General features: G+C 40.3%; 1 protein-coding gene across 1 annotated transcript in view; it reads left to right on the forward strand.

Annotated features, from left to right (window-relative positions):
• The first annotated feature begins 10,003 nt into the window (after nt 1–10,003).
• Nucleotides 10,004–21,296, forward strand: part of nsmfa (NMDA receptor synaptonuclear signaling and neuronal migration factor a) — a 49,218-nt gene continuing 37,925 nt past the window's right edge. Inside the window, 1 exon segment of the mRNA XM_061061472.1 lies at nt 10,004–10,529. Within this exon segment, the coding sequence (XP_060917455.1) occupies nt 10,459–10,529 (71 nt within the window). The 5' untranslated portion in view covers nt 10,004–10,458.

A 21,296-nucleotide genomic window follows, 5' to 3' on the forward strand; every position in this document is an offset into this window, starting at 1 on the left:
TTTCTATCAGGGAGCGACTGAGGAATACTCCTTGGACTTTTGATTTCAGTCCCAGATTTTGTCACTGAGATCTGGTGATGAGTTTATCAGGACCAAACCCATACTGAATTTAAAGGTAAAAAACAACCATCCTTTCCTGTACTTTTAGCTATTCAAGCTGAACTATTTAGACTATATAAACATGTTGCATATAGGGAAAGGTGAGCTGGGGATTCACAACTGCCAGGGCAATAAATGACAGACTAATAAAAACAGACGATGGTCAGCTAAAAAGAGGTCAATCTATCATGTTCCATGTGTAGTAGGAATAAACCACAATGAGAGGAAAAAGGCTCTTTCTATTTTGACAATAGACTAGGTGTGTTATTTGGGATTTTACAGTGTAAGTTAAAGGAAAAAAACAACGGTAATTGCATGTCAGCCACAAAAGAGGTAAATTGTGGAGTTTTCAAAGAAACAGCAATCAATGGCGCTGAATGGAGCCTTAAAAAGGCCAAACTGATTACTGGTCCCATATGCCATCACATCGGACCAAAAACTGCCTTTCATTAAATACATAAAAGAAGGGGGGAAAAGCCAACATATACAAAGCAAACTCTGTCAACACAGACCAAGTGTTCACAATTTAAAGTACCATAGACAAGGCAGGGAAGCTTGAAAGTATTGTGGGATGGCCTGACACACTTTTGGTTTTCATATTTTGATGATATTTGTTAAAAAAAAAAAAAAATAAGATACATAATCTTGCCAGACTTTTTCCTTTAAACTAACAAACTAGGACACGTCTCATCCAAAGGAACAGCACAGCTCCTTTGCCCAAGCATGAATATTAAATCATGTAAATATGACTTTGTCATTGTGAATTGAACAACTTGTCAAACGCAACATTAACATAATTCCCTATTACTTGTTTAGACAGACCAAACAGCTCATGTAAGCCTCTGCTGGCAGCCTGTCTGCTCTGTTTAGCAGATAAGTTTCGCCAAGACGCTGACATGATGAACAAAAAAAGGGTAAACGCTTCATTCACAGCCCTTGATAGGGATCTGCTTGTGTAGCAGCTTATTCCACACACAGCCTGCCTGCCCGTGAAGTGCTCATGGTTCGTTTATCAGCTACAGTGACATTGTAATTGTATTCACACACAGGCTTCTTAGGGGCAAGATTGATGTGGTGGATATACTGCATGTATGCAAAGGGAATAAATGGGCCTTGGCTGGCCTTGTTTGGTACTTCAGTTGCTGCTATGACTGTGAGTTCTAGAGAGAGGGTGCAGGAGAAAATGAAGTCGATGGTCCTGAAAATATGCAGGTTTTTTTTTCTCTCCACAAATAAGGCAATGTTTGTTGTTTAAAGGGGCCATATGTCAGAGTGAGGTCAAGAAAAGCCAGCACTACATTTCATTTCTCATGGTCTTTACAAGGACAATCCTGACAAGAACATGGTTTGGCTTTAGCAAGCTGCTGGATGGAAATAAAACAATTGTAACTAGTTTTTCTCATTCTGGACTTTGTCTGGAGGCAGGGCTGTGTCCGTTCTTTTTTGAGAGTGGTGGCAAAGCCCAGGCTTACACTAACGGAGTGATGCCATGAAGTGTGTGTGCAAACAACAATAGCCAATAGAATTTATGTATTCATTAATTCTTCACTAATCATTTCTACTTGCAAACAGACAGTATTCATACTGGTTTGGTGCTTTTCTAGCCTTCAGACCACTCAAAGCACATTCATCCGTTCACACACTAATGACAGAAGATGTTGTGTAAAATGGTTATCAGTATGGGATCATCCATATGCAATAAGTAGTAATTGGATCAGATTAAATTCTCTAGAGAGCTACGATTCGATTCAGGGGCGATTCAATAAAATATTTAACGATTCAATTCAAACCAATCCGACACAAAATAATAAGCTAATTGATTCCAAAGTAATTTTTTTTACTTCATGGAACTGAGAAAAAATGTAATTCTTAGCCACTGTGTCATTTCATTTCAAAATTGCATGTCCTAATGTTTATTACTTTTTCAAACGACTAGAATAGTCATTTACTGTACAAACATATTCTCAAATTATGTAGCCTACATGATGTGAAGTCTCTATCACACACACATGCCCAGATCAATGTTATTACAAACACAGAAACCTGAGTTTTTCTGTAGGCTACATGTCACTTTGTGGGCTTCGTTAGGCTCCACTAACACTTAACGGATTAAATTCCCCCAAGATGCTAAAACTGCAGCAAATCAAACTATAATAGATGAAAAAATAATAATAAAGAACACATGATTTTATTTTCCTGTCATTATTTCTCTGCGTTTGTCACATATGAATTGAATACAGGCATCGGTTATGATAGAACTCTTTTACTCTACAGCTCTTGTTTAACTTCATTTTATGAATTGATAAACTACAGTATTTCTGGCACACTCTAGGGAAAATGCTTTATTTGTTTTCTTGAAACAACACTCAAAGGTAGTAACCATGTCATGACAGCCGTTATTCCCACCTACACCTTTAGGTTGAGGATGCACGGAGCGGACACGGCAATGCACACGTATCTGGTGGAAGTTTGGGGGTTAGCCATACGACGGGCTGTAGACTTGAGCGAGTTGTAGCCAGAGAAATTGTTAATATTTGGGTCTGCTTGGGCTGCTGCTTGCTAATTGTAGCATCTTAGCACAGGTTTCTCTTTGCAATCTCAATAGGTGAGATTTTTCTTTCTGCGATTGTTTTTTTTATCGAATTTCTGAAAAGAGTTAAAACGGGCAGACTCTTGGAAAGTGTCCCTTTCTTTATGGTAAGTCCACATGACTTAATTTCTGAGGTGGAGAACTGAAATCGCTGAAGAGATCTCGGACGTTGTTGTTTTCTCTTGTGAGCTAACTTGCAGCCACCTGAGCTAACGTTATTCTTGTGAGAGGCAAAAGGTCAAACTCAGAGTCTTGTGAGTTTAAAAAGAAGTATCTCCGAAACTCGGGTCAAGTAGCTATTGGCTGTCCTAAAAGTAGCTAGAAGTTGCTAAATGACATCATTGCCTAATTTGCATAATTGGCCATTTGCCAAATATGAACCACAATTTTTTTTTCTGGTTTCATGACTTTAATGCTTGAGACCCACTTTACATAAATCATTTTTGTCCTGTATTGTTAAATGTTAGAATATCAAATTTAATCAAAAGACTGTGCGAGTCAAATGCAGTGTTTTATTTTAGTGTGAAAGTGAAGAAACATTCACACGTAGCTCTGTAAAAGTCAGGGCGGGAACAGCAGCGGCTTGGTTGCAGTCTGGACGCGTCTGGACACACCTTTGTCTGTTGCATAAAGGGATGTTACACCCATTTTTGGATACATTTTGCGAGTTGAGATAAACAAAGACTTCTCAGTCTTACTGGTAAACCCCCTGTTAACCTGACACATACCTCCCCCACAAGCCTAACCCACTTTCTCTCTTCCCCGCCCACAGATTGCATTATCCATCATCTGCCCAGTGCTCCTCTCCTCCACACCTCATTTCTGCGTCTCGCTTTCCGTCACTTTACTGCTGCCATCCATCTCGCCTCCTCCCTACTTTCTCCTCCCTCCTCCGTCAGGTGAGCAGAGTCCTCTTTGACTCTAAGCTTATTTTTAATTCACTTCTTCAATAAAGACAGGGATTCGTGGCAAGTAACCGATACGCTGTTGTTAATGTCAACCTTTCCTACTCTCTGTTTTAATATTCATTCACTCAAATTAGTGCTGACAGTGAAACATTTTCTCTTTTTCTCACCATGCTGTTAACTCAAATTTACCCTCCAAACTGTATTTATCTTTACTTGCTTCCTCTTTCTGTTTTTTTCTCCATGATCTCTTTTCCTGCCTCAAGAGAATACTGTTTAGTGCATAAGTCAGATATTATGTTTGTGCTACATGGCACCAGGAGACAGATTGATGAACAAATCAGTAGCTTATTTGTTTAAAGGGTTTGAAAGGTCTAAGAGTTTTCCCTTGTTGTATGAAAGAGTGTTGTGCACCATATGAAGCAGAATAAACACAGTGTTAGTGTAAGTGATAATGGAGGTAGAAGCAAAGCTGTCATTCACAAGCTTGGCTGTTTCCTTGCTTCAAAAGCTGCTTCTTTAAAAAAACAGACACTTCATGTGCAAGCAAGTTTACGAGGTTTCAGCTGAAAGCTCAAATCCTTGTGCTAACTTACCGACAGTCAGTGCTACTGATTCAGCAACTTTTTTACATTAACCCTCCTTGTTAAGCTTTTTGTCATTCTGATATTGGTTATAAGGATTATAAGGATTATCTTATTTTATCTTAATATCACTTAAAATATAACAAAGACTATGGTCTAAAACTTATCTTTAAAGGCAGGTTTGGTAATTTTCGAAAACTAGCATTCCCTCAGTGCCCCGTCTACACACCCACCGCCTCCCCTCTGTGCTCCCTCAAAAGCCACGCCCCTCACTTACATGCACAAGCGTCGTTGCTCCAGAAGCGGACCTCTGCTCATCGCTTGCATTGTGTAGAAGCTACGTCGTCTCATGTCTCATTCAAATCTGAAAAAGTGTATCTGGAGAAAATTACCAACCTTGCCTTTAAATACATTTTTACGAGATAACTTTTGTTATTGGCTCCAAATTAAACTGAGTAAACCTGAAGTCTGATGAGAGTATTTGACTACAGTGACCTGATCACATCACACACAAGAAAAAAACAATTCTACGATCATCACAGGAATAAGATACATCATCTGGGGAACCTGAACAACTGTACATAAAAATGGTGTGCAATTCTATCTAGTTCAGTACGTTTGAGTTGTTTAAATGGGTAATTAAAAAAAATATATCTGGCTAGTGTTAGAAGAAGGGTCATAAGATCACGAAGGATATGAGGGTTCATCCACAGAGGTCCTAGAATATTTCTATCAAATATGGGATTTGTTTGGATGTTTCACTAAAATCAAAATCCTCTTCCCTCATGGTGGCACTGACAGATAAATGATGAAGGACCCCCAAAGTCAGCCAGGAGACCATGATTGCCATTACAAACGTTCTACCAAATCTGTCCAATAGTTAAAGGCCCATCTGTGGACGGGCATTGGCTTTATCATTAGCTTAATCTAAAACTGCTGTGGTATGTGGCAATGGTTAACTTGCTTCATACTTGTCCCAATACTAATAAACATTAAAAGGTTGCTGTGATATTTATGTCTGGATCAAATCGGTGGATGGTCCAACTTTGCCATTCTTATACATTGCTACAGGAATTTAGAATTTTACCATTATGTCAGCTTAGTTTAATTAAAGCATATACAGAATCCTTTTTTAAGTTTTTATTTCATAATGCCAATGATGTATGATCATTTATTCTGAATAAAACTTGTAAAATGTTGGGGTGCTGGTGGGGCAGTGGGGCAGCGGTTAGTGCGCGGGCCCCATGTATAGAGGCTGTGGTCCTCCAAGTGGGCCGCCCAGGTTCAAATCCCACCTGTGGCTCCTTTCCCGCATGTCATTCCCCACTCTCTCTCCCTGATTTCCAACTCTATCCACTGTCCTCTCTCTCCATTGAAGGCACAAAAATCCCAAAAATAAATCTTTAAAAAAATGACAGTTCAGCATAGCTACAACATTACAACAGGGAATAATTCCAGCTGGTTCTTATTTCACTATGTAACTCTGTTCGGGACGTTCCTCAACAGGCGGCCTTAATAAGGCAGGCAGTCTTAATAAGAAAGATTGTGAACTGCTTGACTAAAGACTTCAACCCGTCCTCCATAGCGATTATGAGACTTAATTAAGTGGTGAAACTTGGCAAATGAGATCATATTGCACGATCAAAGTTCATTACCAATGGGAGGTATCATTCTTTAATGTCAGTTAGACCTTCTGAATCCGCCTCCTTAAATGAAACAGCATATTTAAAGAAACAAGATTTATAAAAGAGCTCAGTGTTATTAGCATTCTCTTGAAGGGGAGATATTAAAGTTTAATATTGTCTCACTTAAAGCCTTAACAAGCTTTTGGTTTTGTTAGATTAACTACTACTGTACACCATCTACCCACACATTCATCACCCAATGTCACAACTTTGTACTCAGGTTTCAAGTCTCTTAAAATAGAGCCTGCTTTAGGGTTTTGTATGAGATTGGCCCTTGTGTGTACGGATTAAATGTTTGGACAGCCCTCACGGTAAAGTCACAATTCATCATCACAATATCTCACTTCTTCTTTAGTCCTGTCACACTAGCTCTTGTTATGAAGGCACTTTTTATCAACTGGTTTGCACACATTTTCTCACTGTCAGATGCACCGATTAAGTCCCAGACAAACAGTGTGATAGTGCGTGACAAGCTAAATGTGCTGAGACTCTACAAGTTTGACAAAGCTGAAATAAAGAAGAGTTCGATTTTAACTCTCGGAAAAGTTTCTATGATCCAAAAACCGTCTACAGCAGTGGTACTCAGCCTTGTTAGACTTAAGAGCCACAATAAAAAAAAACTTTTTATTTCCTAAAATATGTGTGGGAAACACAGTGACATGACTTGCAAAGAATAATTTCTGCGGACAATGTTTCCCTTTTTAAATAATTACTTTGAATTTTTTTTCTCCAAGTAGGACCTAAAAGAGCCACAACTAGTCCCAAATTAGCCACATGTGGCCCGAAAGCCTCGGGTTGAGTATCACTGGTCTACAGTTATGTTAGCTGTATTGTTAGGGTGACCATATTTTCAAACCTCCAAATCAGGACACATTCATTTTACCGCAAACCCAACCCATGTATCGATCTGGATCTTGACCTGCACTGGTCACACAAAGTGGTAGCTAAATTGTCAGTGGAGTTTACCTCATTGAAGTTAATAACGACAGAGATACTTCCAGCCTGTACCCACCATTTGTGTTTGTGTTTGAGCATATACATTGCTTGGTACTTTTCAACTCTCCTGGTAGCTAGAAAGTTGCCAGTTCCCTTCCTGAGCACTACAGAGGTGCCCTTGAACAAGGTTATCGAGAGAGCTTCCACAGTATTTGGAATTTAGTCCAACGAAATGCTGAGTAATGACTTTTATAAATCATATCTAACTATCTGAACAACAAATCTAACCCAGCAAGCTTTGCAGTCTGAACAGGATACAGCACTCTAAACAATAGGTCCACTCGGCTGACTGTAACTGCTGCAGACTCAAATATCGATCTTCTTCGCAATCAATCAAAGGGTTAGTACTCGTCAGGGTCAGAGGAGACACTCATATCTCGGGCAGATGTGGATTTATGGCTACACGTGGTTTTCTGCTCCTCCCATTTTCTGCGCCTTTCATCTCTTTTGTCACCTCCTCTCCTCCCTCTTTATTCAGCAGTCTCTGCACAGAGCTATCCCTCTGTGTTTTCTAAAAAAAAACGACATATAACCACACATCTTCTTTAGGATAGAAAAACATTCATCTCTTATTTGATTCATCTGTGTGTCTCTCTTAGTCTCAGTCATTTTTCTGCATGCTGTTCCCTCTATGCCCTCTTTTTTTTCTTCTGCTCATTCATGCAGCTTCTTCTTTTTTTTTTATAGTTCCCCTCCTCTCTCCATTCATTCATTCATCCCTCCTTCTCTCTTACTCATCTACAGTCCATCCACACACACTGCCTCAGTCTCGTCAGAGCAGCCTGGAATTATTTACTGCTTAATGGCCTACAGCAGCTCACACCAGCCCAGCGGTGCTTTGCTTTATTTATTGATTTTCGTTCCTTTTGTCTTACTGTGTGTGTGTGTGTGTGTGTGTGTGTATGTGTGTGTGTGTGTGTGTGTGTGTGTGTGTATGTGTGTGTTTGCATGGTGTGTGTAAGGTGCAGAAGAAGCGCATACTAAAAGACGTAAAGCCCAAGGACATCCTGCACCTTGAAGCTGCTGGTGAAATGACCTGTGGATTGAAAGATTGATTGATTTGATGTTTGAAGGCTAATCGGCTGTTACTGGGAGATTTGTCTGCTGCATGCTACTGCCTCTTGTATGATGTGTGAATGTACGTATTTGTACACATATGTGTGTGTGTGCATATCCACAGCGACACAAACACTCATCATATACAAGTGATCAGTTGTGTCTGAGCAGTTTGAGTCAACAGATTTTCTATACCGCTGGGTATATTTGTCAACATTGATTTCTTTAACAAAGAGAAGCGGTACTGCACATAATTAAATCAATAAAATGTTTGCATATGCTGTTTGTTTGGACTGATAACCAAATTACTATAATCTGTTTTAGAAAAATGTGCATGCTCTTGAACAATGGACGTTCTGCTTGTAGTTTCATTGTTGAAAACAACACTCTTTAGGTCCATGTTTACAAATCAATAGTGTACTTCTCCTGTTTTCTATTCCAGGGGTTCCCAGACATTTTGGCCCGCGACCCCCAAAATAATGATGTCAGCAAGTGATGACCCCCATTGTCCCTGGAAGTGTTTAAAACATTTAATCTATCCAAATAGTAGCATTAGAACAGCCCAAACACATAATATTATTTTAGTAATATTTTGTAAGAAACGATAGAAAAAGAACACCACTAATCTCTTGAACTACTTTTTTGTATATATTTTCACAATAATGGATAAGATATTTAATTTTAGATTTTTATATTCTTTTGGAAGGAATCTTGTGACCCCCCTCTCACTGTCTCACGACCCCCCTGGGGGTCCCTGGGAACACTGTTCTATTGTACAAATTAGCAGTTAGCACAAAGAATGTAGGATACTTTAAGATTGGATAAAAACACAAGATAGTGTGTTTTGCTACTGCACATTATCTTAAAACACTTGTTTCACCTCAGGATTTCAACACATTCAACGCCCTGCAGAGACTTACTTAGACTTATGACAGCATTATTATTGAGATCTTGGAGAGGGGGTGGGTTGGCAGACATCAGATCAAACGCCAAAGTCAAGTCCTAAGGAGACATGAGGGAGTGCTAGTTGTCCTTGTCAGGGTAGGACATGTCTGGTTCTGAAAAACACCAGTCACAAGAGAGGCCCAAAGTCAAGTCAGGACCAGCTGGCAAAGTATGTGAAACAGCGAACAGTGTAAGGGTGGCTTCTCTTCTTCTCTTTGTCCCTGTTCTTTGTCTCTCTCTCTCTTCTGCTGTTTTTCCTGTAACTCTGTTTCCTTGGAGGCCTCTGTTGAGTAAGTGCAAGTTCTAAAGGCAGCTCAGTTGTAACCTTGAAATTTTGCAAATACTAATGTTAAGTTAGAAAGACTTCAATTTAAAAGTCTCTGATAGTATCCTGCAGCCAGAAGACAGCATTAAAAAAAATCTCCCCAACAAATAATTGATTATTTTCTGTCCATTTAATAAACCATCAACCTTTATGATTTATCTTGGGGAAAGTCCCAAACATGAGGCTTATAATCGCTTAGTTACCACATTCTCTGTTTGTTAACTTTATAAATAATAACACTTACCCTTGGTTAGCTGCTTTATCCCATGTTGACCTAACTGAGGAATGTTTGTACCTCGTCCACTTCATGCTGATGTCATAAATACAGTAATCATCTGTCTGGATCAAGTCATTGAAACTCTTGCAACACAAAGACATTCAGACAGAAAATACAAAACTTGAGCATTGTTGGAAGAAATAGCCCTCATATTTGAGTGCTTAATCAGTAGCTTTGCTGTAATTCTGCCCTACAGATACTGTGACAGCTGCCCTTTATGGTCTGTCAGTATTCCAGCACCTCTTTGAATACTTATATTATTCAAAGTCCTGCCAGTGGCTCATAGGAAACACACACACAACACCAAAAAAGAGCTCACCGATCTAAAGCTATTGTTATCCTGCTCCTGTTTGAAGCAACGCTCAAAGAGCACTGCAGAGCCTCAACCTCATCTCTCCCCCTGTCCTTGGCCGGGGATGAGAGCCTCTCCATTTTTGTTGGAGGGGGAACCTTTTAACAAAATTACATAACAAGAGGTGATAAATAAATAAAGATACACAAATAGTAGACCAAAAAATGGATGCAATGAAAGGTTCTCAATGGCACCATGTGTCCCTCAGATGGCATTTCCATACTGCCCTCCCCTTTGTGATGATGATGATGATAATGATGGTGATATCACCAGCCATACCATCCTCCTATCAATGAGAGAAAGGGAAAGAGAGAGAGAGAGAGGGGGTCTGTGTATTTTCAGCCACACGCTGACAGCTGTGCAGCTACCCCACGTACGTGCTCACATCCGGAGACACAGTAAGGGAGAGAGATAGAAGGAGAGAGGGAGGGACAGAGAGAGAGAGAGGGAGGCTGGTGTCCCCTCTTCTTTTTTTGGCATCATTTGCTCTGCAGACGAGTGCGTGGCATATCGGCTCCCGGATTTCCCATTAACTTTCCTCTTCTTTGCAGTTTTTTTTTTGTACTCTTTTCATCGTTGCATTCCTCCGTCCAGAGAGTATTTGGAATGAACTGTTTTCCTGCCTGCGTCGTTTCCATGTCAGCATGGGAACTGCCGTGTCCAAAAGGAAGAATTTAAGAAACGATGCGATATCATCCGTGGCAGCAAAAGTTAGGTGAGTGATAACCGGAGTCTTTCGTCTTTTCCACCCTTTTCATCATTTAGTGCGGTCTCGGGAGGTTTTGACAGCTGTTACAGCTTTAAGGTGCAAATCTCTTTGCGCATAGAGGCTCTTTGCGCTTTCGCACGTCTGCCGACTGTCCCGTCTAGCCTGGGGTGTGCGTCTGAGCTAATCTGTGCGTAAATGACCCTTTATTCTCTCCAAACTGACCCTGTACAAAATAAATGTAACCTATTAATCCCTCCTGCACTGTGTTTTGATTGGACTAAATTAGCTGGAAGAGGGTTTTTTTTTTTTTTTTTTTTTTTTAGCCTTTGGCGCGTCGCAGAATTTTACGGATGTTATGAATGAAGCATCATTGTGTAATGAAAGTAATGCAGAGGCAAAGCGAGGGCTGCTCTGGCTCACGGTATCTGATACGCTTCCTCCCTTTCACACCACTTAAACAAAACAATCACCTGTCGAAAAAAATACCCTGCCAAGTTTTTTTTTTTTTTTTTTACGTCAATTTAAACATAAAATGCCTCCTGTCTGGCCGCATCGACCCGAGCCGGACAGCGTGTGCAGCGACGAGGCTGCTGCCTTCACACCGCACCGGGCAAATGATCCATCTGCCAATTAATCGATCACTGCAATCGATTGCGTCGTTAGCAGGTATAACCAATTACGGTAAGTTATTGGAGCGGTCACAGAGGGCAGCGACGGCTGGACATTATTCAGACTGTTTGGCGGCGTACTGACGGCATACTCTAAAGAGACGTTCAGTGTATAAATATAGGAGATATGGATTTCTTCTAATGGCCTTGTCTGAATCCAGCTGTTTTAGCAGCATGCAAGCAAAGTCATCTCCATCCTGACTGTGTGAGCTCGCGCTGAAGAAGCTGCAGCTGTGCCGAAAAGCACGTGTGACTGTGTTCATGCGTCTACACATGTTGTGCAGACGCTGAGCTGAGATCTCGAGTTAGATCCGGATACAAATTCAGCATATATATTTTTTTGCTTCTGCTGCAGGCATTGTTGTGTGATTGAAACTCAATCAATGAATGACCTTGACTTGTGCAGACTCCAACATCCAAAGATGTGGGCTGATGTGCTATTACGTCATTATCTCGGTGTTACGTTACACAGCCTGTATATACAGCCTCTTCCGTATGCAATGCAGTGTGTCAATGTGTTTCAAGTGTGCCACCTTGAAAGGAAGGGATGTGATTCTTAAGCACAATGGCATGGATACAGAGGGTGACTTCTTGAGCAGGTATGTCTGCGCATGTGGGTGTGTTTGTGTGTGTGTGTGTGTGTGTGTGTGTGTGTGTGTGTGTGTGTGTGTGTGTGTGTGTGTGTCTGATCTCATGGCCTTTTTTCTCTCCATGTCAATCACTGAATTACTATTATATCACTATACCCTTCAGGATGATCTCCTACACTACACACACACACTGACATAAAAAAATGTCATGCACATGTCTGGAACTCTCTGTTTCACACACATAGGCCTACACACACGTTCCAGCTCAGGCACAGTTGAATTTTTCCAAGTTAATGGCAGAGTGAACCTTGCCTCCCGTAGATTGGAGACACAGCTGAATCACATCCAATATTGATAGGCCTCTCACCGGCACGCGGCCCCATGGATGTGGAAGCAAAGACTCATAAAGCGGTTTTCCAGCACAACTCTCCACCTCACTCACAAATCAAACACACCTTTATAACTACATGTGTAAATTCAGGCATGTGTGTGCACTCTGCTCTCTGCATTTCACCGACATGTTCTGTCTTCTTCTCTCCATTCAGTCTGATTTGCAGGTCGGACTCTGCAGAAGTCAGAGCTCATTCGAACATTGGGCTTTTCCAACACAGCCGTTTACATAGCAATGTGCAATTATTTATGAAGGATTTGTCCTAGACACACAATTTATTTTGCAATCATTGTTTCAAGGATCTGTTTTGGAAAATCGGTGTGTTCAGTACATTTTGTGCTGAGCTTGCGTCATGTGTAATGCCAGAATACAATTCAGGGGGAAAATGAGCAGCTGAGTGACCCTCAGAGTAACATCTGGAAATAACCATTACCATTCTGTCTCTGTGGCTACAAGGCCAGGCGGCTGTTTAAAAAAAAAAAAAAAAAGTATTATTATATGTGCTGAGGATGTAAAAATTACATTTGCTACTATTTTGGCGAGACTCAGAAATACACAAGAATCTAAAGCTCAATGTTTTATGATGATGGGATTATAGCAGGTCAGTAAAGTTCAAATGTGCTTCAGAATACCTGCAGCTTCCTGATGGCAGCCACAAACACACACACACACACACACACACACACAGCACAACATACACGCACCAGCACACATGCAGAGGACAGTCATAGCGGAGTTTTGACTCATCAATTTCCAATCGGCCACTTTAGGTAGTGACCACTTAGTGACATGATATATTGCCTCGCAGCCTTAACATCATGTTAGAGGATACATAATATAAAATACTGCTGTCAGAGGGCCTAGTCTAACTTAGACACATACACATACACACACGCACACACGCACACACACACACGCACACACACATACCACACATTGTGTCAGTGCAGCCTCCTGATGATGATGCAATCTGTCTCACCTTTTAAATTTCCTCTTTCCTTCTCCTCTTTTCCATAAACTGTAAAGACAAAGATATTTAAGAACACCAGACTCACACTCACACACATTAACACACACACACACACACACACACACACACACACACACACACACACACACACACACACACACACACACACACACACACACATTGTCCTGTGCCTTTAGAATCTCACAGGTAAATGGCAGCAGGTATAAATCTGAGTCATCGTCATTTGCCAACACATCCACACATAACTACACAGATCAAGTCTTCCTATTTCTCGATGAAAACCTGAAGCAGTGACCATTAAGGATCATAAATCCCCCCTCCCCCTTACTGACCTAAAGTCAAACGTACTGTCAAAAACTTATTAGGACTACTTAACTAGCATAATGCATTACTTAGTTTACTGTAAACCAAATCTTAATTCTAACTCAAAAACAGCAATTCAAGAAATGTGATCATAGTCACATGAACATACGAACGCATTCAGAGACTCACATACATAAAAACACACATTAACCCTTCACCGTTCTGTACATGAATTCATTGATCTTTCCTTTTCCATAACATTTGTAATCTGTTTTTTTCTTGTGTAAAGCTCAGTCTTAGAAAAACACATTAAATATTTATTGAAACCTCTGACCTGTTGGTGGAGGTCATGGCATCGACTGTGTCTTTAATGCTCCAGTTATTTGAAAGAGCAATGAATCTGAACAACAGACACCGGACAAGACACTGTGAAGACTGTGCTGTTTGTTGATAAGAGACTGCTAAACACAACTCATATTCAATGTGTTGTGTTGAATTAAAATGAGGCAGGAAATGATGCAATGTCCTTCAAACGCAGTTTGGAGGCCATGAAATCAACTTTGTGACTCAATTTTATATTGAGTTACTGACTAATAGTTAGTAAATATCTCCTCCTCAACAAGAACTTAAAAAACTTAAACTGCTCATGTGAGGAGTTTTTCAGGTGGTTATGACACAGACTGAAGTTAATACTGATTCCTCTAGGTGACATATACAAAAGCAAACAAGACCATAAGGGACAGGATTTACTTTTCTATACAGTTACATTTAATATCTGTAACTGCCTTCATCAGGTCAGTATCAGAATAAGCTACTTACAGCACATGGTTGAAACAGAGTTTATGTAGTGTATTGCACATTATGCATTTAAAATCAACATGATTCCTTTTTTTTGGAAAAAGCTTCCTAAGCATGTAGGGGACATGACCAACAATGAGAAAAGGAGTTCTGCTTTGGGGCGCAGGTAGCCTAGTGGTTAGCGTGCCTGTACTGAGGCTATAGTCCTCCAAGTAGGCAGCCGAGGTTTAAATCTGACCTGTGGCTCCTTTCCTGCATGTCATTCAGCATTCTCTCTCTCCCCCATTTCAGGATCGATTCACTGTCCTGCCTCTTAATAAAAGCATAAAAAGTCAAGAAAAATAAACCTTTGTTTTATTTAAATGAAATACTGCTTTGTCCACAAGGGGTCGCCAAAATCAACTCTTAATAAAAGTTCCTTACAGTAGCTTTCACTTCTCGTAATTTTTATCTACATGACAACAATCTTCCCCTGTTGGTAGTAGTAGAGAAAACCAAAGTCATCAGAATTGATCTCCTACAGAACATAGGTCTTCACACCAAAAATAACACTCAAAAAAAAAAAATTCTGACAAGATGTGCCACTAAAAAAAAACAAAGATGTACCCTTCTGTACGCATACGAGGTTAGGTGAAGTGATTGCAAAAATCCATTGACTTCGTCTGGGATCAATAAAGTTCGTTCCAGATTTTATGGTAACATATTTGATAGATGTTGAAATATTTCTGTCTGGACCAAAGTGATTGAAGGACTGACGTCATAGGCCTTATTGCATCAATGCTTGCAAGAATTTCATTACTGTTGTGTTCGATTGGAACAGTGACGTTTTTTGTTTTTTTTTGTCATTTATGTACATGGAATATAGAGATGGCCATAGGTGAAAATACAAACAATACAGAAGAACACCCTAAAGAGACACTGGTTTCTTGTACCTGCTGGTGTTGGTCTACGCCCGTGCCATCTCCTGCATGTTTATTGATAGCTGGTTATGAAACAGGTCACACTCTCCCCTCCAGCAGCTCCTGAGATATAGAGAGCAACGGTGAGCAAGCGAGGGGAGGAGAAGAGAGAGAGAAGGAGAGATTACCTCCAATTCACACACCAGAAATTCTGCGACATTGAGTGAGAAAGGAAACGCTTTGATCTCCAATCTGCTGCCAGAGAGGAGGAGAGGGGAGCTGTGCGGTGGTTCGGCTGAAGGGCATCGGACAACAGCGCTCACAGAGCTGCGGGGGAGTGAAAGATGGGGTGCTAGATGAAAGCAAAAGAAATACTGAAATATTGTGTTTATTGAGGACAGGTGTGACTGTCTTCTCTGTCTGTATGCAGTCACTTGGTGCATTTGGCTGAGGGCAGTTATGTAACCGTTTACTTGAAATAACAATTAAAAGGATTTACTAGGAGGAAGGATGCGTTTCCTCTTGAAGTACCACAATCTGTGCATTCTTTGCTTAACTCTTCATTTTTTATTTTGTATATTTAAGTGTTTATCTCAGTGCAGCTTCATTAGAGCACAGCAAATCTTTTTCTATCGCATCTATCTCCTTCCTGATCTCACACAGTCTTTAACTCCCTTGCAATGATTATGCTGAAAGAGGCAGATTGTATTGATTGCACTTGGAAGAATGATTAGGGCTCCTGCAGTGTTATGTGATTGTTTGTCTGGGTCCGTCTGCTTTCATGCACATTTATTCCATTACTTGTTTGATTCTTTGACAAAATCATCCCAACCAAAGTGTCCTCAGAGAGTGAAACAGGCTTTTAAATGATAAATGATAAAGCTTTCTCTCTTCATGTTTTATTTTTTTCAACAAGAGTGCGACAGAGTAAGGCTTACAATTAATGGTGGCTTCACCTAATTTAGCTGCTTCAGTTTCAGGGTCCAGACAACGTAAATGTTTTGCTCGCTGTCACAGTTTCGGTACTGGAACACTTGACTAATATGGAGCCATAGTTTAATCAACAATTACTATCACCTGGGTTTTTCATATTATCAAAAGTTCAAATTTCATCTGCAAGAAATATTTAAAAAAAATAGATGTTTATATATTATCATCTAAAAGAAAGTTCCTCTCTACAAAACACATCAAACTGGTCTAGTCATTTCAAGATATTAAGGCAGAGACTTAACAGATCACACCTCTCAATATCTGTAGGCTACTACAGAAATAATCAGAAGTGTGTTGTGTGTACAGTAAGTGTGTGTGAAGAAGTCACATCACTCAACACTGTATGTGTTTCAGGTGGTTGTGGTGAGTCACTGACATTTTAATCAGCCTCTCGATCGGGTGCTTTATTCCCACATGTCCCAAAATGCACCACACTTTCAAGACTGCAATTAACATTCCCAAGTCCCTTTGGCCCTCAGCATGCGCAACAAGCCTCTCAACAGGTTCTAAACACCCCAGCTGTGCCTTTGTGTGTGTGTGTGTGTGTGTGTGTGTGTGTGTGTGTGTGTGTGTGTGTGTGTGTGTGTGTGTGTGTGTGTGTGTGTGTGTGTGTGTGCGTGTACTGTGTATGTGCTCTCCTCCATTTGTGTGTTTGTAGAAAACCCAATTCAATTAGACCATCTGAGAGGTGGATTCGATTACGGGGGCATTAAGAGTGAGGAATCTCTGAGCTTGGCAGCCCATTGTTTACAGTGAAGCGACGCCCTGGGAGACATCAGTTCTGGTGATATTGAGACCAATGGGAACTCTGCCAGGGGAGTGATGGCCTCGTTTCAGCCATGAGCCGCACTTCCTCCAAAGATATATGGTCACAGTGTTAAACTGCATCGGAATTCACATGGAAATGCATGAGATGATTAGATATGGCTCGATATGGCGTAAAATACTGTATGTGGCAGCATAATAACTTGTGCCGCTCCCGAAGTGAGTCAGTTCTATAATCTCAGAGCAACCTCAGCGTCGCTGGGGCTTTTTTTTTGGCCTTGGATATAATTTGTAAGAAAAAAACATCATTTAAGAAGAACTAATAATTTAAGTGAAAAACCAAACTTGCATTTTGTCTTCTGTGGCCTATAGTAATATTTTGACAAGGAGTACTTCTGACAGTTAGGAAGGTGGATGAGTCATGTTTGAACATGTTACATTGTTCGGAAACTTAGCAAAGACTTTGAGACTTGAGTTACATTTGTATGGAATTTAATCCGTGCCCTGTGTTTTATTCAGGCATTATATGTAAATTGTCTACGGATGGAAGATTAAAATAGTTTTGTACAATAACATTTACTGTAATATGTCTCTACTTTGAGGAGGATAAAATATGTTCGGCTTGTCTGGAAGATATCCAAACAGTACACCCAAACAGCTCAAATATTTGTTTGATGGGGAACTGTAAACGTAGCAATGAATGCAACCTAAACCTGACAATTGAAGAGAACAGCCAAACAAAGACGGGATAAAGTAACACTGGAATAAGCAATGAGTAAAATATCGACATCTGCATGAGTTTGTAGGCAGAAACTAGAAGAGAATGAACAGGAGGTGAGCATATTTACAGGTCGTATAATGTTCCCATCTGTCAGGTGTCTAGTTATGCATTGTGCTGTCTCAATCTTGAAAAGAGTTGAAGGGCTGAGTTGTATTTTCCTGTTGTTGAAGATCCTTTTATGCATGTGGAGGTGGTTAGAGGAGTGTGTGGCAGAATGTGTTGTTGAAGGATTGGATTGTGTGTAATTGTGTCTGACTCATCCGGCTTGTAAAATGCTAAGTACACCTGAGTACCTGCTGAACTGTAGACTCAGGGAAAGGTGAAATTTTCTCATATCCTCTCTCACTCACTCGGAGGGTACAAAACAGACGACAAGAAAACAGACAGGTTTCAAGTTCTCCTCAGTTATTTATATAACAGAGTTTCAGCTACTCTTGGAGTTGAGTCGTGTCCAAGATACTGGACGATTCAGACTTGTGGTTGCATTAAAGTGACATTGAAGGTGCTCCTAAAGGTGCTTTTTTATCTTTCCAGACAAAATTGGCATTCATTACATAACTGTCCTATAGCTGACTAGTTAAAGTGTAGGTTTTATGGTGGGAGAAGAGGGAGAATGTCAGTTGATTTGATCTTTTAAGAGGAGCTCAGAGTGGATTGTAGGAGAATTTGGTAATACTTTTTGGTTTCCTTTAACCATAACTACCATTGCTGACTGACTTAAACCATTATTATTGTGATCATGAAGACAAAGGTAATTATGGAAGATATTTAATGAAGGTGTTAAAAACCCAATAACATTTACATGTATTTGAAAGTTTGTGGTATCTGTTGATCTCTGGTAATATATGCATACAAATGCAGACTCTAAAGGCTCTTGACCAGATTTTGGTATTAAAAATGTCAGTTTTTTGTTTGTAGTGGAAGTAGTATTGTTGAATATAGCGTTTCAGCAGACTTTTGCTGTGTTCAGGATACTAACATGTAATAATAATAATACATTTGTTTTATGTAGCACTTTTCTAAATACTCAAAGACGCTTTGACAAAAACAACCAAAAACAACCAAAAAAAAAAGGACGAGGACATTACAACGAAGGAGTAATGTAAGGGGGGAGGATGGGAGTTAGTGGTTGTAGGCAGTGTCGAAGAGGTGAGTTTTTAGGGATTTCTTGAAGGAAGTGAGTTTGGGGGAGTCTCTAATGTTTTTTGGGAGTGAGAATGTATCTGTAGTCAGATGATTTAGCAGTCAGTGTCATTTTATTGATACAGCTTATAGTCCTCCCTCAGACATTCTTTTTCAGCACTAACTTCATTCTCACTTCTCAAGTTCCTAGTTGGACTGTAAACAAAGGCAATGCAAGGAAAGGTAAGTATAGGCAGGTTCCTTCATGGTTTATGAAGTGCTTCAGGTGTAGGATACCTTCTAGAAAAGCTTGGGGTGTCCCAATGTTTGAATATGTAATGTGTAAAGAAAGGGTTAGTATTTTTTCTTTTTCTTACCAAAACCATTTTTTTTTGCAACCTGGGCCTTTAACACAAATCAAGGTATTTGCTATCCTCACCAGGTAGGCCTTCAAATAACCCAGCTTTAACCATAGCACTGGCACATCATGAATGATTTATTTTTCCAGTTGTGAATCTCCAATCTGCATGATTTTGAGGGACAGAAACAATTTATGTTGTCCAGCAGTCTCAGGGATCAGATGAAAAGAAAATGCTTCTATGCACCACTGTGGAGGACACTTTCAAAGAAGGTCAATTCCTTTAGAGACGTGTTGGGTAGTTGAGAAAGGGAGCTGTTTCCAAAACTCACAATTGTTCTAGGACACAGGGGCACCAGAGTTGGCAGCGTAAAAGCATTGCATTCACCAGTAATATTGTCAGGAAGCTAACCTTCATGTAAGAAAAACAAGGACAATGTGAAATGGATTGAACAATTCGGTAATTTCTTGCATTAAAAGCAGTAAGTGGAAAATATATGGACTATAAACAGGAAATGCACACAGGAAATTAAGGTCAATACACTGTCATAAAAACCATACAGGTATAAGACATGGGAGAATATGGGCATTAAAAAATCCTCGCTGTGGTTGCCAACTCCTGTTGCCAATCAGCACATTAATGTGCTTATAAAAGCATCATAACAGCAACAACACTTAAGAAAGTCTCTGCAAGATTATGTTCAGAAAGTAGTTAATTGCATTGAAACCAATTGCTTCTCTAAAAATGTCTTGAACCGATACTAAAACTGACCTTGGAAACTGCTCTTTGTAACTTACAGAAGGAAACTTTGAATTGCAGCTTTTACACCAAAGTGGGCTAAAAGCATAGACTGTAAATATTAATGGATGAAGCCTGAGTGACGTGAGCCATCTGTTACGGCAGGGGGCTCCGGAGGGTCATCAGCAGCTGCCACAAAGCTGGAAATCCTGTCTCAGCCTAACTTTCAGTCAACCCAACGACAGGCTTAGAGCTGGAGCTGAGGCGGGTTTTAAGCCTCTTGATTAACCATTACATTGCGCCCACCAGTCATGCCAGCTACGCGCCTAACTATGGATAACACTTATTGTTTTCAAAATCAAAACAGAGCCGTTTTTAAAAAATGACCCCCCGGGGTGCTGGTGGAGCAGTGGTTACACCGAACTTCCACCAGATGCGTGTGCATTGCGTGTCCGCTCCTGTCCCTTTCGGCTGCATGCACCCTCATCCATCAACACTCACCGGCTGCGTTCTCAGCACGGAGAGCACAGCCGTCAGCTGGAGTGCCGAGACAAAGGAATTCCCGTGATAATTAAACAAATTAACTGTTGACAGCGTGAGAGAATACGATGTATGTGGTATAAAACATAAACCTAAACACGTAAACAAACACACAAACGGTAATTTTTCTGAACCATTAAAACTAAGTGTTTTATTTTTGAAAATTAACCGGATGTTTTAATGTTGTGTCAGTGTCTGACTTCCCGTCCCGCTTTTTCTTTTCTGTGCTAAAGAAATGCGGCGGGGTCCGGTACCCGGCAAAAATAGAAAGGTTCGAATCCAGCCTGTGGCTCCTTTCCTGCATGTCATTCCCCACTCATTTCCGACTCTATCCACTGTTCTATCGCTCCATTAAATGCACAAAAAGACCAAAAATAAATCTTTCAAAAAAAAATCCCTCCCCCGTTCAGTGTGTGCCAGTGATGACTGTAACTAATCAGACCTATTTCGTTTTTTTGTACCAGGCTGTAAACATGTTTATTTATGCTGTAAAAACGGCTTTTTTGCCAGTCATGTGTATGTGACTTCCAGTGTTCTTGGAGGCAGCCTCAAGCGGACACTCGACAAACTGCATGATATTGCACTATTGGCTTCATTTTTCGAGACCGGAGGTTGCCGCTTCGCTAAAAGTCCTTTGAGTTCTCAACAATACCTTTGCAGCTTAGCCAACTTCATCTGCTGAGGTAGTTCATGGGACACAATAGAAAGCTTTAAACTAAATGGAACTTGTATTGACTCATTTTCCTTTGGGTTATTTTAAAGGTCTTGCAGAAGCATATTCTCATTTAAATCTTGTTTGGTCTGCAGTGCTTCAAAATATTCACTTTATTTATTTGGG

Source organism: Labrus mixtus, chromosome 17 (assembly GCF_963584025.1).
Source record: "Labrus mixtus chromosome 17, fLabMix1.1, whole genome shotgun sequence".
Classification (NCBI taxonomy): domain Eukaryota; kingdom Metazoa; phylum Chordata; class Actinopteri; order Labriformes; family Labridae; genus Labrus; species Labrus mixtus.